The sequence below is a fragment of the Delphinapterus leucas genome, chromosome 6, assembly GCF_059928025.1.
Source record: "Delphinapterus leucas isolate spDelLeu-1000000601 "Yukka" chromosome 6, BTC_Dleu_Yukka2, whole genome shotgun sequence".
Classification (NCBI taxonomy): domain Eukaryota; kingdom Metazoa; phylum Chordata; class Mammalia; order Artiodactyla; family Monodontidae; genus Delphinapterus; species Delphinapterus leucas.
This window is the reverse complement of record NC_143134.1, coordinates 118,136,537-118,163,962: the sequence shown is the minus strand read 5'-3', so window position 1 is coordinate 118,163,962 and position 27,426 is coordinate 118,136,537. Positions and strand designations below refer to the sequence as shown.

The 27,426-nt window shown below is 55.5% G+C and overlaps 1 protein-coding gene across 2 annotated transcripts; it reads right to left on the bottom strand.

Moving 5' to 3' along the window:
* PTPA (protein phosphatase 2 phosphatase activator) lies at positions 1-27,416 on the bottom strand. 2 transcript variants are annotated; one of them, XM_089913848.1, is made up of 11 exons: positions 27,166-27,255; positions 24,784-24,837; positions 22,669-22,766; positions 20,130-20,216; positions 16,005-16,130; positions 13,731-13,848; positions 11,756-11,855; positions 10,721-10,845; positions 9,759-9,859; positions 5,447-5,554; positions 1-1,434 (listed from the first exon to the last, which is right to left on the bottom strand). In XM_089913848.1, exons 3-11 carry the CDS (start codon positions 22,690-22,692, stop codon positions 1,357-1,359), a joined length of 867 nt encoding a protein of 288 aa, XP_089769974.1. In that variant the 5' UTR covers positions 22,693-22,766; positions 24,784-24,837; positions 27,166-27,255; the 3' UTR covers positions 1-1,356. The 2 variants fall into 2 exon arrangements, with proteins under 2 accessions (XP_089769974.1, XP_022434203.1); XM_022578495.3 differs by lacking the exon at positions 24,784-24,837 and having other exon boundaries at positions 27,166-27,416.
* Between the last annotated feature and the right edge of the window lie 10 nt (positions 27,417-27,426).

Here is a 27,426-nt window from a genome sequence, read left to right as displayed (position 1 = left end):
CAGGTGTAAAGAGAGGCTTTAATCTGAAGAGCAATGAAGGCGCCAAGGGCTGGGACCCAGGGGGCACAGGGAAGGAGGGGCCAGGAAGCTGCGGTCTGGACCCTGGGAGGGAGGGAGGGAGGGAGGGAGGGAGGGAGGGAGGGACTGAGCCTTTCCTAGGAAAACTATTTCTGTGACTCTTGCAGCTCGTGTCCCAGCCTCTGCCCAGGCCGTCGGCCTAGACCTGAAGGCCAAGCCCCTGAATCGTGCTTCTCGGGTGCTCCCCCTTCCCAAAGGCTGTGTGGACCCAGATACGGGGAGGGGGCAGTGGAGACGGGTCAGCCTGGGCTTGGGCAGGGAAGAGTCTGCGAGACCCAGGCCTGGGAGCAGCGCCCCCGCAGAAGAACATTCTGGAACTGGCCTGCTGCTCCCAGCACCCCCTCACCCCCCAGGTGGGCCTGCCCGGCCCAGCCCCTGCTGGTCGTCGGAGCCCATTCTGGAACTCCAGCAGGCAGAGTCTGGGGCGGTGGGAGGGCGAAGGGAGTGGGCTGCTGTTTTCGGAGCCCTCCTGCGGCGCACTCACCCACCGCCTAGCTAGAGGGAAGCAGCAGCAGCGAGGGGCGTGAGGGTGAGCCCAGGTTCTCCGTGGCCACACTGGCCCCGAGTCCACCCCCCTTCCTTCAGAGCTTCTGCCACCCCCTCCCAGCCAGGGAAAGCTCTGGAAAGGCAGGCCTCACCCAATCCGCCGGTGAGCTAGCCCTGCCGGCGCCCTCCAGAGGCCACCCTTGAAGCAAGAGCCAAAGAGCAGAAAAGCAAGGATGAGGCACTGGACACAGGTGCCCACGGGCCCGGCGGGCAGGCGTGAGGACGAGCTGGGAGGGTCACCGGCCAGAACAGCCAAGGCTTCTCCCTCCCCCCCCCCCGCCCCCGGGGCTGGCCGCCAGCCTCAGCATCCAGCCCTCAGGACACCCAGACACCCACCCAAACAGGGCTCAGGAAATTGACCCACGGCGTGGGGAACAGCTGCTCCAACCCCTAGAAAGACAACCTGGCAAGGGAAAGCAAGGGCAACTGCACATATCTCCCTCCCCACAGTGGCCCGGAACAGCCTGCTCTCAAATGGGACTGAACAGGGAGGAGAGGGGGCCCAGGGACCCTGCACCCGCCCCTCTCTCCTTGCCTGTCCGCCACAGGGCAAGTCAGGAAACTGGCCACACTTTGGTCACTTCTCCCAACTTGGGTCGTTCAGCCTTATGCCCTGAACCTCCCTCAAGCCCACGCTCACCACCCGCCCCAGTAAACAGCCTCTCATCAAACAGAAAGAACACAGGGAGGGGGTGGGGAGGGGGCCACAGCTGGGGTGGGGGAGGGCAGGCACTAGCACGACGTGACCGGATGGATGGGCAGCAGGCTCCCGAACTTGAAGTGCTGGATCACGGGGAACTTCTCCAGGCACTGCGAGGAGGAGGGAGCAGACAAGAGAGGTGAGGGCTGCACTGCACCCCTGCCGAGGCCTGCTCGGCCTCTCGGGGCCGCCTCCGAGGGACCCCTGGACGACTCCGGAGGCCCGGAGCAGCGCAGCTCCAGCAGGTGCCCACCCAGGGCCCAGGAAGCAGCCAGGCCTTTGGTGAAGGGCAGAGCTTCCGACCCATTCCTGATCACCCCCTCCCATCCAAAGACCCCGCACTCCACGACAATCAGGTCAGGTCCACCAAATAACGAGAATGAGAGCGAGTGAGAGGGACCGAGGGAGGGGGGAGGGAGAGAAGGCAGCCTAACCCCACAAGGCGGCCGCCAAGAAGAGAGGCAGCCGTGACATCACTTGGCCCAGAGGGACAAGTTGGGGACCAGAGGTGAAAAGAACCCTCCAGATCATAGGGGTTCTCCCAGCCCTGGAAAAGAGGTGTGGGGATACCGGGACCCAAGCCCGAGAAGGGTCCAAGGCCCATTTTCCCAATGTTCAGTTCTCTAGACTGAAAAAGGCATCTCGGCACTTCCGAGTGAGACAATAAGAAGCAGCGGACAGCCTCCCCACCCCCAGGGCAATTCCCAGCAGCCCTGTGCGTGGCGCAGAGCACAAGAGCGCTGCGCAGGGGCATGGCTGAGCGGGGGATGGCGCTGCTCCCTGAACCCAGCCCAGCCAGGGCCTCGGCCCCAGGGCTCTGGCAGAGGAGGGGAGACAGAGAGCAGCAGGACCGACCAAGAAGCTGGCCTGGCCCACAGGCAGCCGGAGCCCAGGCCCACACCGCACAGCACCGGGAAGGTGACGGGCCCCGGGCTCCCAGCCCCCCCGCACCAACCCTGCCATGCCTGCCCACCACACAGGCAGCAGCCCCGCACACGTGAAGAAGGATCTGCCTCCTCTCAGACCTCTGGCCACAGAAACAGGCAGAATGTGCACCTCCTGGCTGGGGTGCAGCAAGACTTATGGCCTCTGAGAGGGTGAGAGTTCCATCCTGTGACCGTGCTCTCCTCCAACTAACTCAGAGAAATAAAGGCACGCCAGCGCTGGCCCAGGTTCCCTCACCTCAACAACCAGCCGCAGAGGTGAGGAGGTCTCTGCCCAGCTGTGTGTGTGTGTGTGTGTGTGTGTGTGTGTGCACGCGCGCGGGTGTGTGCGTGCGTGTGCGCGCACACATGCGTGTCAGAGTGGGGGGTGGGCCACAAGGCCTGAAGGAAGGGAAATCTACGGTGGAAGGATGGGGAACCAAGCTCTGTCCGCGTGGGAGCAGAGCTCCAGGCCACAGCCAGGCTCCTGGGCCTGGGGCACAGAAAGTGGGGAGCAGGCAGCTGGGGGTCGGCGGTGGGGGGAGGGAAGAGCAGCAGATCCAGAAAAAGCAGCTGCCATTGTGCTTACGTCATGGAGGAAGTGGTGGGAGTTTGTCAAAGGGGGGCCCCCCCAGGGTCCTGGAATTCCAGAAAGGGCCAAAGGTCAACCTGCTTCTAGCTTTCAGGCCTGAGAAACTGCGAAGGCAAGAGGCTCAGGGGGAGGGCGCGGGGGCAGAGGTTCTCTCCACTCCTCCCTCAGGGACCCAGAACAAGCTTCCCCAAGGCCTGGGGCAGGGCGGGGGGCGAGGAGCTGGGCTAAAGGCAAAAGGCTGCTTGGGGCAAAGGAAGTCGGGGGCTCCAGGGTCACAGCAGAGGGAGCCTCTGGCCAGGTCTTTCTCCAGTGACCGGTGCCCCTGCGCTCCCCGTGTCCTGGGCAGAGCAACAGCTTCTGCCTGCCCATGTGCAGACCTTCCAGCTGGAGGCCCTCCCAGGTCCCGGCGACTCAGGGGGAGAAGGGGCTCCCCAGGTCCTGACAGGCCCTTCAGAAGGGAGCCCCAGCACGGTGACAGCCCTCAGGAAAGACAGACCCCACCCCCCACAAGGGTCCCGGAAAGCATCTGGTTCTTCAGTTCAGAAAGGCTGAACTGACAGGCAGTTTGGAGATGCAGACAGCTGGTCCCAGATCCTGACGCCAGGCCCGGTCAGGCCTCTATGGCAGCTCAGGGGACCCGCTCCCCTCCAGCAGCCATCTCTGGCCAGGGGCTCTGGCCTTTGCTAACCCCCATCTGGACTTCAAGAATGGTGAGCCTCAAAGGTCTTCCGCAAGGACCAAGAACTGGTCTGGAAAAGCAAGTCCTTTCCTTGCTTTCCTCCGAGCAAAGAGCATGTGACCACATGACTCACAGGGACCAAAGAGTAAGGGCAACCTGCTAGCAACTTACAAACGAGTATCGCATGTCACAGAGGCTTGGTATCCTTAAACTAAAGTCAGTGAGTTCCAGCGCTGTCCTACAAAGCCATGTGGCCGCCACGCAGCGCCCGGCAGGCTGCGTGCGCCCAGGGCTGGAATTTCCGGGTCTCAGGAAGGGCGCTGGGTTATCTGCTCGTGCTCCCTCGTCTGGTCCTGAACTGCGGGCACTTTTCAGTGGCTGACCTCCTTGGGTTCAACATCCAGAGAGATACTGACAACTGTTACACCACGGACTGTTTCGTCTGCGTGGCCCCATCGCCACCTCTAATCGTAACCTGCTCCTCCCTCAACCTGTCAGCCAGGGTTCCTTTGCCTTTGGACAGGGCAGGTAGGGAAGGGAGGCAGGGTCTCCTCCGCCCTTAGGGGCCCAGGTCAAGCTAAGTTTAGTCACTCAAGTAAGAGGCTGCAGAAAGGACGGCATTTAAGATCCCAAGCAGGAACACCACCAAAGAGTCCCGCCTTGGGCGGGGGGGGCGTGGCCAGCAGGGAGTCCCCCTCAGCACCCACTGTGGGACTGGGGCGGGCAGGGGTGTCAAGAACAACAGAACACATAAAGGGCAGGACCCCGGGTGCTCCCCAGCAGGAGGGCCAGCATGGAGGGCTGCGCTGCAGCTGGAAGGAGCCTGCACAGCCCCAGCAAAGGCTCCTCTCAGATTAGAGAGGTATGTGGGCTGGAACCTAAACACAGGATGTGAAGTCCAGAGGAAGGGGACCGGAGGCGGAGGGGGCGGAAGGGAGAGAGAAGGCCAGGCCCGGTCAGCTCCAGAGCCTTTAACCCCTTCAGGGCCACGCAGAGGGATCCAGGCCCACTGGAAGCGCTGGTACTACCAAACGCACCCAGCCCCCTACAGCCTGCCCTCCCTGCTCCTCTGCCTCTGTTGATGGGTCTGAGTGAGCTCTGGGTGTAAGGAGGCCACCCGAAGAACCCCCCGTCCCCAGGAGAGGGATGACCAAGGGTCAAGAGAGGCGCACCTGCAGGGCAACACCTGAGACCACCAGCCTGAGGGTGAAAAGAGGGGACTTTGGGACCCACTCCTCCAGGTGAGGGACTTCACGCCCAGGCCCTCCCCTGGCCAAGGTCAAGCAGTTCCAGGATTGGTCTGCATAAGATGTGCGAGGAGCCAGAGGAAAGCACGGGGTGGGAAGAAATGTCTCCTCCCTACTTGCCAGAAAAGAAGCCACCTCCTTGGCTGGGAAAAGGGTGCCAAAGAGGCGAGCAGAGAAGGGCAGGAGAGGGGGCAGCCGCCTCCCAGCGCGGGGAGCTCTGGAAATCCAGACCTCTCCCTGCCTCTCTGACTGGAGAGCACCGAGGACCACCTCAAGTGGTCATTAAAAATGCCAGCTCCCGGCCTCCCGCCTGCCCAGCGATCAGACCCACCAAAGCTGGAGAGACATCACTTCGGATGATGCCTCCAAAGGATAAAACCCTTTCCCAGGCCTGTTTTCATTTTCGTGTCCCCACAGGAGACAGAGCTGAGAAGGGCCTCCAGCCATTTGACAAGTGGGAACAGAGACCCCCGAGCAGCGGGGCCTTGGCTCAGTCACAGGGCAGAGCTGGGCCTCAGTCCAGTGCTTTTCTGACTGCCCATCCCACAGACAAGAGATTCTGAGGCCTCAAGCGTCAGAGGGGCTGGCCGGCAACTCAGAGCTGGATTCAGAACAAAACAGCGGGGTGGGGACGAGGGAGATGCAGCCCAGGACCAAGCGTGCAGGCCAGTCCCCACTCACCTCGGCCTTATACATGCGGATGAGACCCTGGTTCACTTTGGACCAGGAGGGGACGGCACTGATGTTCCACAGCTGGTTGGAGTGCTCTGCAAAGGGGCCTGTCTTCATCTGGAAAAAAAAAGAGTCCACAAGCTGGAGAGATGGGTCGCCCGGGAGCCCACCTCCTGCTCCCCTGCAGCAAGGTTGTGGGAGCATACACACGTACACACACGCACAAGTTGCAGGCCCGTACATATATGTGGACACACACACAAGTGCCAGGACAGGGTCCCTCTTGGCCTGCCACAGGCAGAGCTGGAAGAGCTGAGGGAGGGGTCGGTTTGGGGGAGGGCCCAGACCAAACCCAGGCATCTGACTGCCCTCTGCATGGCAGGCAGAAGGAGAAGGAAAAGAGGGGGCAGACATGAGCCACAGGGTACCTGCAACAGATGCGGGAGGAAGGTCTGTCTGTTTAGAAAGCCAGCCTGACCTGGCAGGGGAGTGGGGAAGGGAGGGCAACGGCAGCGACGGCTCTGTTCCCAGTCCCTCCTCTTGGAAGAAATTCTGCGGCAAGCCCAGTGGAGCCCCCACGATATCAGAAACCACCGCGCCGAGACGAGGAAGAGCTCGTGTACCTGAGTGCACCCCGCGAGCAGCACAAGGCCAGCATGTCTGTATTTGTTAACAAGCAGTTCACAATCCCCCGCCACACAGTCCCCTCCCGGGCTGAGAAGCAACACTGATGATGCTGGGGGAACGGGGCTCAGCACCCGGAGCCCCAGGTTTCAGAAGAAAGAGTTTCAAAAGCAAAGAGGCTGAGCTGGCAAGAAAGCAGACTTGGACCTTGAGTAGGTGGAAGGTTCCAGAAGAGGCTGTGTGTAGAGGCGGGGCTGGTGGAGAGCCGTTCCAGAGAGGAGGGATGGGTCTCCATACTGGGCATCATAAGCATGAGGTCCCAGGAACACAAACCCCCCACCCTTCAGCTGTGGACTCGCCTGGTGACCCACTCTCACAGGCCTCTCACTCCTGCAGCAAGGCAACTCTTACAAAACTGTAAGATCTACGTCGAAAAAGATGCCATTCTACCCTTGCCATCTCCCTCCCCTGGCCCAAGTCCCCCCAAAGCCTGTCTCAACCCCCGGGGTTCGAGCAGTGAGGCCATGGCCCATGGTCCCCACAGGGCTTCTCCTGGGCCAGTCCCTTCACCCAGAATCTTTCCCCTCCTCTCTGTAAGGCTCCCTCCTCCAGGAAGGCAGCCAGGAGCCCCCAGCCTGCAGGGGCTTGGCCTTCAGGGTGCTTTGTTCCCAAAGTCCCACTCCTTCAGGCTCCACCCCGCCCTCCCCTCGCCCCGCCCCTTCCCCAGGCTCTGGGCCCCACGGGAGGAGCGCTAGGCTCCAGCCCTCTCCTGCATACTTCCAGGCCCTGAGAAGCTCAGGGATCACTGGAGCTGGGGAACCAGTTTCACTCTGGACTAGGCCCCGTGAGCGAACCACCCAGGAGGCACCCTGCTGGCTCTGTCACAGCCGCAGCTCCAGGGGTCTGCTCAGCGAGGGCTCCGTGGCCAAGGCTGGCCCAGGGACGTGGGGAAACCAGGGGTTCTGCCTGTGGGCCAGCCTCCCCCGCTAGGGGCACGGGGTGGGGGACCCAAAAGGCCTCTCTGGCCCGCTGGCAGAGCCGGGGGGAGGCCCGAGCTCCGGAGCCCCAGTGGCCCGGGCCGCCTCCATGGAAAGGCCAGAGACGCTATTTAGAGGGGCTGCCCCCACCCCCACCCCCAGCCTTCAGGGTCCCAAGGTCTCCTTAGGTCCTTCAGAAGGAGCCTCTGCAACTCTGGAAAGGAAAGCAGATACGGGGGAAAAGGGAATGGGGTCAAGAAGACAAAAAACATTCGCTCATTCCAGCCACAAAGGGAGAAGAGAAGGAGCGAGAAGGAGCGAGCGAGCTGCAGGCCCGCAGTGACCCCAGGGGGATCGCATGAGTCAGAGCAGCCATATTGAGCAGGAAATTACTCACAGACGCTGCGTTCCTGCCTCTCCACTCCCAAGAGAATCGGCCTTTTGTAAATGGTTCCTCTGTCAGTAACTGAGGGGGGTGGGGTGGGGGGAGGCTCTGCACAGCGCCTTCCTGTCAGCTCCTTCCCTTCCAGCTGAAATCTGATCCCTCCCTTCCCAAAACTCCAAATTTAGAAGCCAGATTGAAACAAATTCTTTTCCTGCCTGCCCTGGGCTCTTAAAGGCGCCAGGGCTGCATTTCCTGAGGCGGCAGGAGCCCTGCAAGGTGAGGTCCCTCATCAGGGACGCTCAGGGCCACCGGGGCAGGTCGCAGGCTGGTCCCGGCGGGAGGAAAAGCACGGTCTCATTTCCAACTTCTTGTTTGTTAAATCCCCTAGCTGCACCAGCGCTAGCGATCCCTGGGGTCTCCAGAGGCAACACTGCCCCCTTCCTGACCACAGCACACAGAGCTCCACGCAGGCCACCGGGTCCCCACGTCCCGGCGTCAGGCCTCGGGCCTCCCTCACCACCAACTGGGGGCTGCGAAAACCCTGGTCCGGGTGGTGAGCCCAGACTCCGGAGAACTAGCACAATGTGTGCCACCATCAGGAGCTGCGCCAGCCTGCTCTAGGCTGGCCGAGTGGGTGAGAGGGGCTCTCGCCGGTCACTCAGCTCTGGGGCACGTCCCCTGCTAGCGGCCAACGTCCACCACCAGGCCCAAGCACCGAGGCCCCGGGCGAAAACCAGGCCTCGCAGAGAGCGTGTGGAACCACCGAGGAACTCCAGGGCCTGCCGGCCTCCTGCCAGTTCTTGCCTCTCCCTCAACTGTTACCAAAACCTCCGAGTTCGATGTGTCTTTAGTGCCACCTAGTGGCCACTGTAGGATTCCCTCTAGCAGAGGACCTGGGTCCCAGACTTGAGCAAAGCTTTGGGGTTTTCACACCAGCGTAATCGAACAAACAAACAAGGAAACAAAGTTTTAAGCTGGAGTCAATTCCCATACTCCCTGAGGCCCAGCCTGGCGTTCCTCCTTGTTAGTTACTGACAGGGACCCAGGGGCTTGGCCAGCCGGAGCAGCTTAGCCTCTTACCCCCAGGAGCGGGCGAGGCCACCCCTTCTCCTCACCCAGCTCCTCCTGGGGCCTCCCCAGCTCCGCACACCCTCCCACCCTACTCTGGAGAGAGCAGCATGTGACTGGCTCTCAAGGCAGCGAGCCAGGCTGCCCCGGAGTCCTTCCGACCTTGGGCTGCCTGCAGTGCTGAAAGCAGCAGATCTCTGAGAATCAAGTGGTGGCCGCCCAGCCGACTTGGAAAAACGTGGCATTCCCCTCTGGCCTCTGCAGTTGGGCGCAGGCCTGAGCCGACTGCTGACCAGCAGAGTCGAGCTATGGCTGCTTGGCCAGGCGTCTCCCCCTCTTCAGGGGGCTCAGAACGGGCAGCCAAGAGAGAAGCCCGCACAGGCAGGGGCGCCCACAGGTGTGCGAGGGACATCACCGGGCCAGCAGGAATGCCTGCGGGCGTCAGGAAGGAGAACAGGGGCGAGACCCTCTCCAGGCGGCAGAGCCAGGGTGCCCTTTGGGAGCCTGTGGGGTGGGTACCAGGCAGGGAGGATGCAAGGTCCCCACACCTCCTGAAAGAGAGGCCCGAGCGCAGTGGGTGCCCAACTTTCATGGCTGATCACCCGGCATATGTGTTTAAATTCAGGTTCCTAGCGCTCGTCCCCCAAGATTCTGATTCAGAAAGCTGAGGTGGGGCCCAAGAACGTGCATTTTCACAAGCTCCCCAGGTGACCCTGAGGAAGCGGTCCAAGGCTGCACTGGCGGGAGGCCCTACTTTAGCAGGACAATGACACCCAGTTAAACGACCCCCGCTGGGTGGGCTGCGGGTCCAGGCCTGTCACTTGCGCTTCCAGCACCTCCCTTGGCCCAGGTCCAGCAAAGGCGTGTCCCTTCAGCAGGGATCTGTCCCGCCTTCCACTCCAGTCTCTCCAACTCTTGCAATGGCTTTGTCGCACACGTCCACACGCACACAGCTCTGCAGACCCTGTGGCCCCCACCCTTCAGACCTGCTGCGTCGGTCACCAAGTCCACCTAATGACCAGGTCTTAATCCTTAGGCTCCAGTAGAAATCCCAGAGTACTGATTTAGAGGAAGAGAGCCTGGACAGTCAGAAGGTGGCTTAACCTTTCAGAGAGGCCTGGCTGGGCTTCCTTTTCAACAACCCACTTCAGGGCTTGGCCCTGCCATCTTCAGACGGCAGCTCCGGCTCCTGTGTCCAAAGCCACCAGCCTCAGCCCCTTTTGGCCTGGAGGCCGCTGCGGGCCCCTCCCTCAGCCCTTCCGCTCACCTCGGTGATAAACAGGACGCACTCCAGGAACATGTAGTCCTTGTGGCTCTCGTTCACGGCCTTCTCATCGACAAAGTGCCTGGGCTCCAGACACGGGTGGTCTGGAAACAGCAAAGAGCCCCGGGGTTTAGAACCAGGCGTTCGCGCCGGTGGGGCACCGCAGCCCGGTGCCATCTGCACCCACCCCACGGCGGCAGTCCTGCCCACCGCCCTCAACGCCTGATCTCGCTGGAGCAATCGATGGCCCTGTGCAGGTCTGTACTCTAGTGTAATAAGCTCCGGCCCTGCTGCTTTCCAGCCATGCCACCCAGTTGCCTCACCCACGCAGTGGGGCTGTGGAGTGCCACCTGAACGTCAGGAGCACCGTGAAGCACTCGGCACGGTGCCTGCACGGGTGAGTGCCGGTCAGCGGTTTGCCGGCAAAGGGCCTTCCCAGGGTGCTCGCGTGATCGGCCCGAAGCACAGAGCGGTGCCTGGCGCAGGGAAGTACTCAACAAAGGGTCGTTTATTAACATTGCTCCGTAGGCAGTTAATCCTACGTGGAAACAGACGTGGACCCTTCACCCACTCTGGCTGGCCTGTGGGAAAGTGGGAGGAACCCCCAGAGCGGGCCCGGAGCGAGCAGCAGCTCCTCGATGGGCCCCCGTGCACGGCTCGATAATAACAGTGGATGATGCCGGTCACTGAGTCAAAAGAACCCCTCATTTTCAACATAAAACCCCGCAGCTGCCGCCAGGAGCCGGGGCGCATTTCCCACCAGTCCAGCACGCGCCAGGTGCCCTCGCCCCAGCCCGTGTCGCTTTCCATTATCTGCCTCAGCCTCCCCAGCCTGCCACGCCAGCTGCAGCAGGAGGTCGGCAGCGAGCAGCCTCCGTCAATAGCCGGTCTAATGCCTGCTTTCCAAGCTGTCACTGTGTGCCCTGGGCAGGAGGGGAGGGAGGAGGGCCAGGGTACCTCAGTACCTATCAGCTGCGAACTGCCCCAGATGAAGGGCAGAAACTGGAAGTCATCCAGGCCCCACACGCCCTGGCTGCCGGCCGGCTCCATCCTGTACGTCTTCTGGAGCTTCCGCATAACCTCAAGGTACCTGCACAGGAGGGCAGGGAAGGGAGGGGAGGTGGCAAAAAGCAGAAAGACAGTCTCAACCCTTCAGCCAATGGGAGCAAAGGAGGCCGGAAATAACCACCTAAGAGCGTAACAGATCTCCTTTTCAATGGAAACCTGCAGGCCTGCGTTACGCGTCAGCTGATACACTCAAAACTATGGAACTTCATTTTCTTCCCTCACACTCAGCCTCCTTTTGGCCCAGGAAAGGGGCAAAACACCAACTGGGAAAGGGGGTTAGTGCCATCACCTCCTGACAACTTGAGAGCCTGGGCGGGAGCCGCAGCTTCTCTTGCTTCGGGTTGCCCATAGGAAAGCTGATGGGAGTCCAAGGAGATCATCCCCTAGATCCCTTCGGGAACCGCCCTTGGAGCTGCGGCATCAGCAGCACCAGAGTGGGGCCCTGAACGGATGTGTCAGCGCCCTCTGGTGACGGAGACACACCCACGTGCCGGGAGGTGGTCTGGGTGGTGACGGGAGCAGGTCAGAGCCTGACTGCTTGGGTTCAGCTGGCTGTGACCTCAGCGAAGGGACCTGATTTCTCTATGCCTCAGTTTCCTCATCTATAAAATGGAAACCAGCGTCTTCGTGAGAATAAAAAGAGTTGTATGTAAAGCGCCTAGAAGCTACCTCTACGCGATAAATGCCACAGAAGCATTAGCGGTCGTTACGTAACATTCCCTTCGCTTATTTTTACTTGAACTTGAACCTGTCAGAAGGAGGAGTCTTGGACACCCTGTTCACAGTCACAGCTTGATTAGGACAGGACAAGAGAAGCCACGGCCCCTCAGGAGCCCCCTCTAGCACCCCGTCCCCGGTCTGATGGTCACAAGGAGGAAAGAGACCCGGCTGCTCCTCCCCCGGCCACCGCCCCTCCCGCCGGGCTCACTCACCGATTGAACACCTTGAAGACAATGGCTATTTGGTCGTCCACTCGCAGCACCCCTATCTTGCAGAGACAGCAGAGGAAAGCAGCAAAGGCAGCTTCATGTCCTGGGGGAGAAAACACAGCCGAGGTTGACAGTCTTCCAGAAGGCGTGGGACTGTTCTTGGTCTCACCAGAGTCCAAATCACTGCTAACTTCCCCTCTAAGGACGGAGGTGAACATGGAGGTGACGGGGCCTCTTCCCCATCCAGAAGGAACTAGGTCCTTCTAAGAACCACTAGTACTATAACCCTACTACTGAAAAGGCCCGGGCTGGTGCGGCTTCAGCAGGCATTCGCATCTCATTCTGGAGGCTTAACTCACCCATCAGCCCTGCCCTACTTATGCAGCACCTACTGCAGGTGGCCACCACCGCCCATGTCAGGCACTAGAGGGACAGAGGCCCTTGTCTGATAGTTTATGACCTACCAGGATGACAGACGTTAAATATACAATCACTTCTATGAACCTACCTCTGAAGGAGAAGGATAGGGTGATAATTGGAGGATACCACAGGGGGATCCTGACATTAGGGTCCAGGAAGGCTTCCCTTCAGAAATAATATTTAATTTGAAAGATGAGTAAGAGCTGGCAAGGCACAGGGCGTGAGGGAAGCAAGAAGGGCACTCTAGCCAGGAGAAACAGCACATGGAAAGGCCCTGAGGCCCCCCCAAAAAAACAACAACAACCGTGATATGTTTGAAGAACCCTAGGAAGGCCAGTCTGGCTAAAGCAGAGAGAGCAAGGGAGAAAGTGTAATGCAATGAGGCTGGAGATCAGACAGGCATTTACAGCCACAGGAAAAAGGTTCAGACTTTATCCTAAGAGCAGTAGGAGCCACTGAAGGCTTCGAAGCATGGCCACACTGCAGGGTCAAAGGGCACCCCCCCCTTCCTTCCCAGTCACGTCAAATAGAAATGGTCAGCGCTACAGAAACCGCCGGCGGGACTCTGGGCCGAATCCCATGGTTCATGGTGTCATAATAAACATATTTGGAGGGAGGGGAGGAGAGAATATTTTAGTGGCTTCCTGTCCTATTTCTGCAGAAGAAGGGTCCCTGCAAGGGCCTGGAAAGCTTATGAGCTGTTACTTTCACCTGCACAGTTTTTGATCACGACCAGCCAGAGTCCAGGCCACCATCACGCAGGGGCAGTCATCACCCTTGCACAGCTAAGAGCATCTGAGAGTGGAGGAAAAACCCAGCCCCTGCTGACCTGGCCACTCCCCACCTCCAGGTCTTCCTGGTCGGCTGGTCTCAGTCAAAGCGCCGCCCCTAAAAGTCTCACTCGATAATAAGCCTGTTCCTCAGCATCAGGGGAGCAGATGACAGAACTTTCCCATGACCCAGGTCCAAGGGGGCCCTTCTCCAGGCCTGCCCCTGGGGCCGGGGCTCCTCCAGAGGCAAGGGAAGGGCCGGAGAGAGCAGTAGCTCTTGCATTCGCCTGCTTCAGCGTGGAAAGGAAAAGAAAGGCGGGCCTATCAAAGCAGCGACCCTCCTCAGCCACGCCTGACCTAGATAGAGGACACCCCCCTTCCCTGTTAAGATGCCCACAGCGCTCCCTCTGAAGGGCACCGAGTGGCTAACAGCAATGCGCCACAGCGCTGCCAGAGGCTACCAGGGTCTTTCAGTTCTCAAGGCTTCCGTAAGCGGTTGTCTCGGGATACACTAAGTGCTCAACAAATTATTAGTTTGGGGATGACGATGAGCGCACAGCGAGGCCCTCTTTACAAGCAACAGAAGTCAGCTCTGCGCTTACAGCCACCATGCATGTGGCACCAGCTCCCCCTGGTGGACCAAGCCAGAGCAGCAGGCGTCCCTGCACCTGCCGCGCTGCACCCCAGCTGGCTCCCTCACCCCACCAACACAACCCAGAGCAAAGGGCAGGCAACCCGAGAAAGGGCCACTGCGAAGCCAAGCAGGCGCCGCCCACGGTAGCGGGTACCTGTGCCGTAGTCGATGCGCGTGGAGTTCCCTACTGACTCCTTTAGGTAAACAGCCACCTCGGGCACAGCAGCTGCCAGATGGGTGGGGACCACTGTGGCCACCAAGTTTTCTGCTTCCTGATAACATAAGAGACACAAAGTGGTGGCAGATTAGGCAGCATCTCGGTGGCCAGGTGCCCAGAGGCAGCATCTTGGCTGGAGCCAGGCTGCCACAGCGAGCAGTCCTGGCTCCCTGCTCTGCCCACAGAAGGAAGAGGAGGGAGAGCATGTATTTTCACACAACGGAGACCACCCTGGGGTGGCTCTTCATCTGCTGACCCTCCCTCCAGGGGACACGGTTCTGGGGGCAAGACAGGAGGGATCTAAAAAGAAGCCATTCGGCTTTCCCATCTAGTAACTCACTGACACCTCCAGAGATGTCCTCTTTCTTCATACTCCCAGCGAGGGAGTTTGTGCCCGACGTCCACCAGAGACGTATGCAAGGACGTTCACGGCAGCATTATTTATAGCAGCCGAAACGTGGAAACAACCCACAACTGAACCGTCCGTCAACGGCAGAAGGGATAACTTGTGCTATGGCCTTACCCTGGAATGCTGCGTAGCAATGAAGAAGACCCACTGCTCCGCACAGCACAGGGGAGTCACACAATGTTGAGCAAAAGAAGCCAGACATTTACATGAAGTTCAAACACAGGCAAGATCGATCTATAGGACAGCTGTCAGAAGAGTCTGGGGGATATCAACTAGAAAGGGGCACCAAGGCCCTGCTGAAGTGCTGGAATTTTCCATGGCTTGACATGGACGGATGCAAGGGTAAAAACATGTTAAGATCTATCAAGGGGACTTCCCTGGTGGCCCAGTGGTTGAGACTCTGCCTGCCAATGCGGGGGATGTGGGTTCGGGCCCTGGCCCGGGAGGATCCCACATGCTGCGGAGCGGCTCGGCCCCTGCGCCACAACTGCTGAGCAACCCCCGCCTGCCACAACTAGGGAGGGCAGGCACACAGCAACGAAGACCCAATGCAGCCAAAAATAAATAAATAAAAATAAATTTATTTTTAAAAAAAGATCGATCAAGCTGTACATGATTGACAGCTATGGTTTGTCAGCTTTCTTTAAGTTATAACTTAATAAAAAAAAAAAAATACGCCCATGTGCCATCTTAGAGACCAGAAGCAGCCCCAGGCCACTCTTACGCAAGGACGGTGTTTTGCTGGGTCCTTGGGACTCCCCTCTGTTCCATGTGAAAACACTAGGCCAAAGAAACTAGGATGCAAGTTTCTCTAAGTTCAGTCTATAAACACCTGGCATGAGGGACTTCCCTGGTGGTCCAGTCGTTAAGACTCTGAGCTTCCAATGCAGGGGGCGCAGGGTTCAATCCCTGTTGGGGGGACTAAAATCCCATATGCCACGTGGCGTGGCCAAAAAACAAAGAAACAAAAAAACCCAAAAATCACCTGGCATGAGAATCTCCTGGAGACCTAGTGAGAATCTGGACTCCCAGGGGTAGCTATCCTTCATGTTTATTTTTTGTTTGCTTCTAACAGGTATTACCTTTGCATGACTCAAAAATAAATACATTATAAAAGGGATGCATTGAGAAGTCTTACTTCACCCTTTCCCGTCTACCCCCTCCCCCACCCTCAAAAAAAGAAACCACAGCCTTATTTGCCTCTTACATATCCTTCCAGTGCAAACTGGGCAATACAAACATACCTTTTTTGTTTCCCCTCTTTCTTACCAAAAGGCAGCTTGCCATGTGCGTAACACCCCAGCTCCCCTCTAACCTAACGGTACAATCGGCCCTTTGTATCCATAGGTGGAGAACCCATGGATACAGAGGGCTGACCGAACCTCGCCATTTTACACAAGGGACTTGAGCATCCGCAGGGGGTCCCGGAACCAATCCCCCACAGATGCCGAGGGACCACTGGAAGTTGCGGTCCCTTCCCGAGTTCCCTAGTCGGCCTCCCTATTCTCTCTCAGAGCTGCATGGTGCTCCCTGGGTTGACTTTCCAATTTATTTAACGGATAATAAACTGCAGATGGACACGTGGGACGTTTCAATCCGTTGCTACGATCACCTAATAAACAGCCCTGTGCAGAGGACTGCGCATCCACAGTGGTGATTCCTGGAGGATGGCTGCGGGAGAGGGTAAACGCATTTGTACTTTGAGAAACGGAACTGCCATTTTAACAAACTCCCCAGTGATTCTGATATCTGACAGCTTTCTCCCCAGCCCAGCCCCCAAGCCTGTCCTGCAGCAGCCTCACCTCGTCAAGTTTGGCATACCAGGTCCTGTAGGCCTTGTTCCCAAATCGAGAGGGCTGGTCCACCGGAGGAGTCTCATCAATCCACCTGTCCAGCGTGTTAAGGAGAGCGACCAGTTTCTCAATGGCCTGTGGAGGCAAGTAGAGGGGGCCAAGCCATGAAGACTAGTGTCCCCAAGCTAGAGCCACAGAGGGAAGAAGTCCCAACTGCTGCTGGACAGTGACCGCGAGGCCTGGCACTACTGGCATCTCCCTGCTGTCCCCCTTTCTTCCCAACCACCCTGAATATGAAGGAGGCGACAGGTGAACACAGTGAGCCTTACAGAAAGGGCCCAGCACTAGGCTGAAGGACCAGCGTGGCTTCTGCACCCGGTTTCTGCACCCGGTTTCACAGCTCATCCGGGGGAGCTGCCGCACGAGCACAAGCTGCGGCCCTGACCTGCTTTACTACATTTTATTGGTGTCTTCCGTTTAGTACACGATACCTGCTCAGCACTGAAAACAGATATGTAAAAAGGAAGAAAACAAAAATGACCAATAATCCTGCCACCCAGAAAGCAACACCATAGGCATACCCCGCTTTTCGAAAGTTCGCTTTTCGCCGCTTTACTTTTACGGAAGACCTACATTAGTAGCTGTTTTTGCTAACCGAAAGAAATCTAAAGAGGATTTTCACTTTACACTACTTTGGTTTACAAAAGGTTTCATAGAAACGCTCTACTTTCAGATAACGGGGGAACCCGTATTAACATTTTAACGTACTCTTCTATTGCATCTTTTTAATAGTGTTTTCCATTGTTTATCATGGTGAGAATTTTGAAGGCAGCTGGACCTGCCTTCAAATCACAGCTAAAACACCATTTGGTTGCCGCAAGACCTTGACCAAGTGACTTTAACTCTCTGAGCCTGTTTCCTCATCTCAAAAATGGGCATGATGGAAAATGACTCCAAGGGCCGTCACAAGGACTGAGTGACAATCCAGGAAGCACAGTGCCTGGTACAGGGTGATGGTACACATCCACACACAGACGCTGAAACAGGCGTCACAGGGCACACGCTGCTTCGTAGCCTGATCAGTTTCCTCATGACCCTTGATCCACAGCAACATGGAAACATAATTTCGCAAAAGCCTCTAACAAGTGAATAATATTTCACTGTACCAACGTACTGTGATTTACTTACCAAATCCCTCACTGTTAAATGTTTGGGTTACTTCCAATTGTTCACTCCATGAACAATACCCTTTGCAGAAATGCTGGGTCAGAGGTGCGAACGTTGGTAACGCTTTGTACGGCCAGCAGTGTCTGAGACCCATCTCTCATCTCTCACCTCTATCTTTCCTACAGAGGGCAGGGACTGAGGAGTGGAATCGGTGTGACAGGCCAGGCAGCGTTAGCACACCAAATGTTACTCATCGAGGACATCAGGTGATGCTATCTATCTAAACAAAGGTCTGTGAGGGCAGCTCCAGGAGTGCCCCTTCCAGACGTAGCTCGCAGAAATGGGCCAGGACAAAGGTAACGAAAGGCTCGGGGAGCACACGGCACAGGGGACAGGTGGGCCGGGAGGAGGGGCCTTGCCCAGAAGCAGATCTCGCCTGTGTCTGCCAGGTACAAATGGTATAAGGAGACACCTCCAGGCGCTCCTGGCGGGGGTAGGAACTAGCAAGAGGTGCCCACGGGAAAAGGGGCAAAGGCACAGAGGGCGAGGCACGGTCAGGTCTGCCACTGCAGAGACTCTGCAGAGAAGTGGTCCCGAGAGCTGAGTGTGTATTTGTGGGGAGGGAAAAGGCGGCCTTGAGCTAACGGGGTACGTGGTAGCCCGTGTCCCCCGCACCGGGAGGCACAAACCACACTGCAGCCCGTGCAGTCCACACAAATAGCAACGTGACAGTGGCCCTGATGCTGCCCTCCCTCACCTCCCCTTTCCCTACGCTTGGGGCCTGGGAGAAGAGGAAAGTTATCTGTAAGAGGAGAAAGTTCCCTTTATACCTGGCTGTGGCCAAGGGCCAGGGTGACAAAGAGCTGCATTGCTGAAATGTGACCAAACGCTCTGCCAGAGCCTGGCTTTGTGAAGAACCAGGTCGCCAGGAAGAGCTGATAAGGACAGAGCAAACCTAACCCCATGCAGCAGCTGGGACTTATAAGGGATGGTGCCAGTAATCCTGGCCCCAGAAGCACCAGACAGATACCCCAGAGAACTGTCTTCTCGGTGAGGCACTGAAGGGGATATAAAGAAGGTGCTTGAAGCCAGCGGGGGCCAGGCCCCAGCTGCTAGCTCAGCTGGGCCAATGAATAATTAAAAGTCTCCTATAGCTTCTCTTTCTGGAGAGGGTTTTTGAAAGCAGGGGCTGCCTCTGTTGTTTGCCTTGTTGAGGGGAGAGGGTTGGAGGGGAGGGAGCTGTGGGCTGAAGCCCCTAGGAAGCATGAAGAATAATTTGAGCCACCCTCCTCCTCCTTGGACCAAAGCTTCCTTTTCAGATTTCATGGACCAGTAAAATTTTCTCCAAAATCTTACTTGCCAAATTTAAATTCTGCCCTCATTTAAAAAAATCAAACGGAACAACAACAAAACATAAGCCTCCTATCTACTATCACCTTTATTTTACAAAAATAAAACATTTTAACCCCCAAAGAATAGGACAGACATAATTTCAGAAGGAAGGAGCGCATTCTAAACATGGGTCTAGACGATCTCATACATCGCCTTGCCGGTTCCCCTTGCTGTGGGTGGTCTGGAAGCCGCCCCCAGGCCACTCCGCCCTCCCCCCTCCCCCCTCCCCGCAGTGACAGAACAGGACCTCGGCCTCCCAGCAGCCAGCTAGGGTGCAGGAGCATGAGGGCTATGCCAGCCTTGCCAAAGGTGGACGGACTGGGCCAGGGCAGGGCCAGGCCTTACCCGACAGACCGAAACTACAGCTAGAGAGCTGGGTGGACAAGGCACTGAGAGGCTGCTCAGGCCTGGGGTCTGAGATAAGATAAAGCTCAAGGGGGCTCTGGGCTGCCTGGGACAGGAACACAGGAGGCCGCTGGAGGCCTGGCACCGGGGCTGGGATGGCATCCAGCAAGGGCCGAGAGCTTGCCCGTGCCTATCAGCCTCCCCACAGCTCTCACCCTCCCTCTACAAACAAGCCGGTCTTTGAAACACAGCCAAAGAGCACCAAGCAGTGTACGCCCTGCAACTCAGCATTTCCACCTCTCGGAATGAATCCTTAGGAAAGAACGCCCACAGGTCTATGTGCGACGGTGTTCAGAGCAGCAATGTTTAGGGAAATAACCTCAAAGTCTACGTGGGGGACTGTTTAAACCAGCGAGGGCATGGCTCAGGGGGCAGAGGAGCCCCCGGGGCAGGTCTGGGCGACAGTCCCCTCGCTGTGAGCAACAGGCTGCCCTTGGGAGCCCGTCACGGGGAGGAATACAGGGCGCGGCCAGCGTTTTTGTTCGTGTTATACACGTTTCTAGCAGTAATCTCTTTTTTTTTTTTTTAAGATTTTTTTTGACGTGGACTTTTTTTTTTTTAAGTCTTTATTGTATTTGTCACAATATTGTTTCGTTTTATGTTTTGGATTTTTGGCCGCGAGGCATGTGGGATCTGAGCTCCCCGACCAGGGACTGAACCCACACTCCCTGCACTAGCAGGTGGAGTCCCAACCACTGGACCGCCAGGGAAGTCCCCTCTAACAGTAATCCCTTCAGTGAGCATATTTACCTCTTTTGTGATCATTTTTAATTTAAAAAGTTACATACAGACACCAGTTGACAAAAATGCAGGCTAGGGAATTCCCTGGCGGTCCAGTGGTTAGGACTCCACGCTTCCAATACTGGGGCCCGGGTTCAGTCCCTGGTCGGGGAACTAAGATCCCACAAGCCACACGGTGCGGCCCCAAACAAAAGAACAACAAAACGAAACAAAACAAAAATGCAGGCTATAAAGCAGCTTATATACCTTGATCTCAATTTTATAAATACACATCTATGCACAGATTTTTTTTTTAATTAGAAATGCAGACACTAAAATGTCAGCGGCACGTGTGTCTGGGCGATCTTAGTTTCTGCACTGGGCCCACTGTGGGCTCTTGGCAGCTATTTTTGGAAAGACCCAGCCCGGCAGGCTCCTGCCTTTGCCTACCTCGGAGACTCTGTACTCGAAGCTCAGCTTCTTCCCCTTCACACCTTCGTTGAGGGTGAGGATGAATCCGATGTAGTCAGCGTACGCCTGCAAACAGAGTGGGGGCGGGACGTGGAGAAGGGTGTCAGAGCCCCACCCTCTACACCCTTGACAGCCCCCAGCTCCACCCAGTTACCAAAGAGCTCCAAGCTGCCCCCGGCTCCCACCCCGACAGCAGGAGCAGCAGAAAGATAACGCCAAGCACCCAACCCTGATCCTCCATCCAAAACCACTGGCAGGCCAATGACCACAGTGACACCTGGACCTCCAACCAGAGTCTACTGTGCACTCACCATGGCTGCCAGCAGTTTCTTTATACAACAACCCCACAAGGTAGACACTATCATTGTCCCCATTTTACAGGTGAGGAAACCAAGGCTTCAGGGGAAGTGACTCCTAAGACCAAGATGTCATTAGATGTGGAGCTAGGACCCAGCCAGCCAAACTCCAAAGTAGAGCGGCAAGTACAACACCGTTATACTATACCACCAAGGGTCCAGCCCCTGGTAACTTTCCAGATGTTTCTCCCGCCAGGCAGGCCAGGCTGCATACCTGCATTGCAGATGCCCTGTTCCCAGGAGATGAAGCTTGCTTTCTGCCCATGGCCAGGTCTCCCAGCACACCCATCCCCAGCTTCCAACTGGGCAACCTCTTCCCCACGGGGCTGCAGGTTACAGCCAGCAGAGGCCTAAGAAAGCACTGAGGTGCAGGCCCCTGTAGAGGCAGCTCCTGGCAGCAAGCAACTTCTGTGTGGCCTTGTTTCTTCTGCATCCCTTTTGCCTCTCACTTTCTTGCTTCCTCTTTATCCAACAATTAAGGATGTCGGGGGGCGGGGGTGGGGGTGGGGAGACTTCCCTGGCAGTCCAGTGGTTAAGAATCTGCCTTGCAATGCAGGGGACGCGGGTTCGATCCCTGGTCTTCGTTGAGGGTGAACTAGATCCCTCATGCATGCCGCAACTAAGACCCAGTGCAGCCAAAGTAAAAAGAAATTAAAAAAAAAAAAACAGGCAGCGGGCCAGATTAGGCTGCCCACCTACAGCCTAGAGCACAGCAGCTCAACCCATGGGGCTCCAGAGCCAGGCAACCTGGAGACATAACTCTTTGGACTCTCATCTCGACCCCTAACTGTGCCTTGCTAGATGTCTAAATGTCTTCACCTCCTGGCCTCAGTTTTCTCAATTTCAAAATGGAGATGACCTCAGAGTCCCAGGGTTTTTGTGAGGGTTAAATCAGCTAAAGTACCTGGTGCATCATAAACACCCAATGTTCTTTGGAAAACATCTAGGGGAAAGCAAGGAACTAAAGCCACGTTTGGATTCAGACAATCCTGCAGGTTCAGGGAAGAGAAAAGTGGTGGCTCTCAACCTGGGCGAGACGGCTCCCAGGAGACTTCCAACATGTCTGGAGACATTCTTGGTTGTGATAACTGGGAGGAAGGCTGCTACTGGCATTGAGTGGGTAGCGGCCAAGGCTGTTACTAAACATGCTACAGTGCACAGGACAGCCCCCTACAGCAAAGGATTATCTGCCCCAAGTGTCAACAGTGCTGAGCTTGAGAAACCCTGAGGCAGAGCAACCAAGATGATGAAAGGACTCGAAACCACATCCTTTGAGCAGCTAAAGAACTAAGGCGTTTATCCCGGTGAAGACTTGGGGGAGAAAACAACTCAGAAAAGACACGATAACCATCTCCAGGTATTTAAAGGGCAGGCTTGTGAAAGAGGAGCCAGACAGGCTAGCACGACCCCGGCCCCAACAAGGCTGCGAGGACTCGGGCTCAGCGTAAGCACAGCAGACTCCTCACAGAGAACCTGCCAAGCTTGCCAGAACCCTGGGCCACCCTTCTACACAGGTGACACTCCCCACTCCAGCTGCCCAGACCAGGGGTAGGCAACTGGATGGAGCTGGACGCAAGGCCTTCCCTGAGAACTTGAAATTGGCTTTCTTTTTCTTAGTCCCAGTCTTTCCACAGCCTGTACCAGAAGCCGGGAAGGTACAAGCTGTTGTCTTCTGCCTACCATGAAGACTGAGAAGCACAGAAAACTGGGATCCCAGTTCCCTGGTGTTTTAGACTCAGCCACCTCCCTGCCCTAGGTTTCCATGTGGTAACCTCCTCTCCCTGTGATACACTGGCTCCCAGACTTGCTATCACTTGCAACCAAGCATCAGGGTGACCCACTCCATCATGTAGGATGTTCAGCCAATACAGTAACACCCAAGGGGCGATGGCTTACAAGAATCTGGAGCAGAACTCTCCATGGTTAGCCTCACCCCAGCCCCCAGAGACCTTCCCACTAAAGCATCCTGAGTACTGCCCCTGAGGGGGAAGAGACAGCCAGCTCCCCTGTCACCTCTTTCCATAGCTTCTAAACAGCTCTGGCTCCAAAAGCAAGAAGGGTCAGGAGCTCACAGCCCCACTCAGGCCTAGAAAACCACTGTCTTTGAAAAAGCCCAAGTTTCTCATCCAGTTCTGACCCTACAGTGCAGACACCATTGGTACCTGAGAACGCTTCCATTTGCCCATGTCTGGAACAGTGTGGATCTCTTTTTTTGGAATGATGAAGTTCTGAGTGGCTGGAGGGATATCCTCCGAAGAACCTTGACAAAGAAAATGAAAAAGCAATCAGATAAATAGAATCCTTCCCTCCCAACACACACACACACACACACCACACACACACACCACACACACACACACACACACACACACACACTTTTAAACCAAGGCTCCAACGCGCAAGCCCTAGCATAAACCAAACACGTACTCCCAGGATAAAGTATTGGCTTGTTAAGCCAAACCCACTGGCTTCCTGCCTTTCCTCACTCTGCGAGGAGCTGGGCAATCCTGGCAACCCCCTCAACAACTGATACGTCCTGTGGATCTGCCATGCCCTCTCCTCCTGCTTCCCAAGCAGGCAGAAAGGTTAGAAGAATAAAGCCAAGTTGACCTTTTAGACATAAACAGGCAACTCAAAGAAGAAGAAGGGGAAAAAAAAAAAAGGCCAAGAAACATTTGAAAAAAATTACCAACATCCCGAATAAGCAAAGAGATGTAAATTAGATGAGACTGCTTTTCTAAATCAGGTTGGCAGATTAAAAACATCTGGCACTGATTGGGGAAGGGGAAACAGGAACTCTCCTGCACTGTTGGTGGGAGTCTTAGATGGTAGAATCTGCTGAGGGGGCAACTCAGCACTGCCTTTTGAAGTAAAAACTGCACACTACACCCACTGAGCCAACAGGAGGAATCAACCCTACAGATGTGCCCACAGAAATAGACAAAGATGTATATAAAAGTGCTTACTGCATCGAAAAAAATTAGAAACAACCCAAATATCGATCAATAAGGTGATGGATTAATAATGATATGCCCGTATGATGGAAATCTTCCTAGCTTTTGAAAAGAACAAAATCTAAATTACTGACATGAGAAAAACAGCCTAAATATTAATAAATGAAGAAACAAAACTGCAGTATATTATATACAATATAATCTTACTTTTGTAAACGAAAAATTTACATACTAATATGAATAACACATATACCTATTAGCTTATGCATTGGAAAAATCTAAAGGATTAAACACCAAAGTTAATAGCTGTCATCTCTAGGAGGTAGGATTTATATACTTTCTAAGCTACATATTACTTTTTTTTTTTTTTTTTTTTTTTTTGCGGTACGCGGGCCCCTCACTACTGCTGCCTCTCCCGTTGCGGAGCACAGGCTCCGGATGCACAGGCTCAGCGGCCATGGTTCACAGGCCCAGCCGCTCCGCGGCATGTGGGATCTTCCCGGACCGGGGCACAAACCCGTGTCCCCTGCATCGGCAGGTGGACTCTCAACCACTGCACCACCAGGAAAGTCCTACATATTACTATTAAAAACTGACATTGTAGTGCTTTTGTGGTCAGAAATAAACTATTTTAAATAGAGTTTCTGTACTTTCAGAAGCTGAGGGAAAGGAAACACAGGGTAGTTTGTGTATCCCATTTAGCTGAAATTTATGCTTTGCTGCATAAATCTTTTTATTTGATAATGGGACACTGCTTTCTGAAATCTGAAAAACTCTGAATTCCAAAATACACCTAGTCCCAAAGGTTACAGGTTGGGAGTTGTGGGCCTGAATCTACTCTTGGAGATTTGTCAGATTAGTAAGCCCCTTCCTTTAAAAATGAAAACTCTCAAAAAATAAAAATAACTTTTTAAAAAGTAAATAGGGCTCCCCTGGTGGCGCTGGGGTTAAGGATCTGCCTGCCAGTGCGGGGGACACGGGTTCAAGCCCTGGTCCAGGAAGATCCCACATGCCACGGAGCAACTAAGCCCATGTGCCACAACTACTGAGCCTGCGCTCTAGCACCCGTGAGCCACAACTACTGAGCCCACGTGCCTAGAGTCCGTGCTCCACAACAAAGAGAAGCCACCGCAATGAGAAGCCCATGCACCACAACAAAGAGTAGCCCCCGCTCGCCGCAACTAGAGAAAGCCCGTGCGCAGCAACGAAGACCCAACGTAACCAAAAATAAATAAAATGTTTTAAAACTAAATTTATTTTTAAAAAGTAAATAAATGAAAATGAAAACTCCCCAAGAAGTGTAAAGGACTATCAGTCACTCACAATGTAGTATAAATCTGTTCCATTGCTGTCCTCCTAAAACCTAGCGCACATCAGCTGCATGGAGAAAAGGGAACAAAGACCTAAGTAAGTTCTAGAACACATGACCTTTGGGGGACTAGAGCCTGCCTCGAGAGGCCCCGAGGAAAGGAAAAGTGCCAGGGGACCTGGAGACCTAAGGAGACAGAGAATCTGGGATAAGACCAAGGCAAACCTCTGCCTAATTCAAATTCAACCCAGGGCCCCAAAAACCAGACCGGAAACTCTCTTCCTCCCCCCACCTGTTCTGCAAGTCCTGTTCCCAGAACCTTCAATTGACGACCATACTATTAATAAATTGCTACTTCAAGTAAGATGCTAAATTAAAAGCTTTGTAGGTCAGGCTGGTGACCTAACCGCATTGTTTTTATGGAAAATGTGTTCTACATTCCAAATTATCCATTTGCAAATGATCTTTGGGAACAGAGCCCTTTTCTAAATTTGCAAGAACTGTTCCCCGAAAGGGACTAGCCTTCCCCACATTATTTCACAGGGCTGGGCCCTGTTCCCAGAGGAAAGGCTACTTGGAAGTTTTGCGACCAATCACTGATGAAACACACACACACACACACACACACACACACACACACACACACACAGTTCGCCAGAACATGCAATCCCAAATCAAAAAGACAAGACTTCAAACTCGAGACTGTGATCAGTGAGGTCAGACCCACAGCCTCTCTAGCCTCAGATTATTCCGCCTCTGACAAAGGTGCCACGGGACAGCTGGATCCCCTACAACTCCTCAGTATAAGATGGAAACCTCCAGAGTTTTAGAGGTGTTCCTAAAAAATCCCACAGGGTATAATATGTTATCACCTACGACTTGGGAACCTGTCTACATGTTTAACCTGTACCATCTTTGAAAAGGATAACAGCAATCCAGATTTACTGATTACCCCCACGACCCATGATTTGCCCACACCATCGACGGAACACACGCTACCAGCTCGGTGAGGAAGCTACAGTAGCCCCATTTTGAGAGATAAGAAAACAGGCTCACAGAGGCCGCAGCGTGCCAGGTAGAGCCAGGTCTATGTAACTCCAGAATCCAAGGTTTTCATCACTACACTGTCTGAGTTAAGCAGTTCTTTCCACTGCTCCTAAACATCCCTTGTTTCAAACTTCAAAGAAGGAACACCTCCTGGGAACCCGAATCTTCTCAGCCATAGATAACCTCCCTGAGCCTTCCTTGGTCTCAGTGCACAGGTTCTCCCCCCACACCTCCCACCGCCCATCTTCACAGACACATTCATCTCACTGATAATTCTGGTTGTCTTATATATCCTGATGTCATTACCGGAACTCCTAAGGGCACATGCACAGAAGTTTTGTACCAAACAAAATAAATGTCAGGTTTCAAATGCCTTAACAGACCATACCCAGCTCTTTGGGGTTTTTTTTTTTTTTGCTGTTGTTGTTGAAATTTTGTGGCGGGGTAGGGAGTGGAGGGGATGCCTCTTTTGATCTTCAAAGTTTCTCCCTCCTGAGACCTTCCCAGAGGTCATAAAAGGGGAGACAAGGTAGAAGGAACAGTGAATGGTTTCAAAACATTAGCTGTTTTGAAATAGCTGTTTAGCCAACCTATTTGCACCTTTGACAGAATTTTAAAAGTCCTTCTTGGCTCAAGGGAGGGGACGGGGAGGGGTCAGCAAACACCCTTCCATTTCCCCACGTTACCGGTCTAAGTCCCTCGCACCTCCATCCCAGTTATTTGAGATGCACAGTGTAAATAAAAGTTACAGATGGTGATACCAGAAAGAAAGTCGTCTCTTTGCACAACCAGCGTTTTTAAATCAGTGGTTTAGAGGACCAAGGGCAGTTTCCCTCGATAACTTCTTAGCCACTGAAACTCCGGAGCCCGGTCTCCAAGGGGAAAAGAGAGCAGGTGATGAGGGGGAGTCAGGGCCGAGGGGTCGAGGCAGGCCCCACGGAGCACCAGCCCCCAGCCCCAGTGCAGAGTCTAATGAAGACAGCAGCCGCCATCCCTGCCTGCTTCCCCGCCAGGTCAAGAGCTGACTTTAGCAGGAGCAGCCCAGGTGTGGAAAAGGCCTCCCCTTCGGGCCACGGGGCTGCCCGCCCGACCCTCGGGCAACTCAGGCTCCCCAAGTCCTGGCGTTACGCCCCACCCATCGCCCTTTTGCAGTCCCGGGATCCTACCCTCCCTCCAGATCCCCCAGCACTTCTCCCTCGGGGCCCAAGAGCGTTTGTTCCTCCACCTCCCGACCCTCCTCCCCTCGCTGAGCAACCCACACACCGCACCCCACACACCCCACCCCGTCCCCGCCCCCACGCCTGGCACCGCCCCCGACCCCCCACTCCACCGCGGCCCCTCCGCCCTACCTGGCTGCGACCGCCGCTCGCCCTCAGCCATCTTCCTGCCGCCAGGAGCCGGCCTGGATGCCTGCAGTCCCCTCTCACCTTTCACCCCCGCACCCACCCTGCCTCTCCCCGGCCCCACCACGCGCTCAGAGCTTTCCGAAGAGAAATGAGCACCGGCCGGCTAGAGCCGAAAACCGAGAATTAGAGTCACCCCAGCGAGGACGCCCGCCATATTGGTGCGGGGCACTCAGGGAGCATGCCCAGCAACGGCCGACTCGCGGC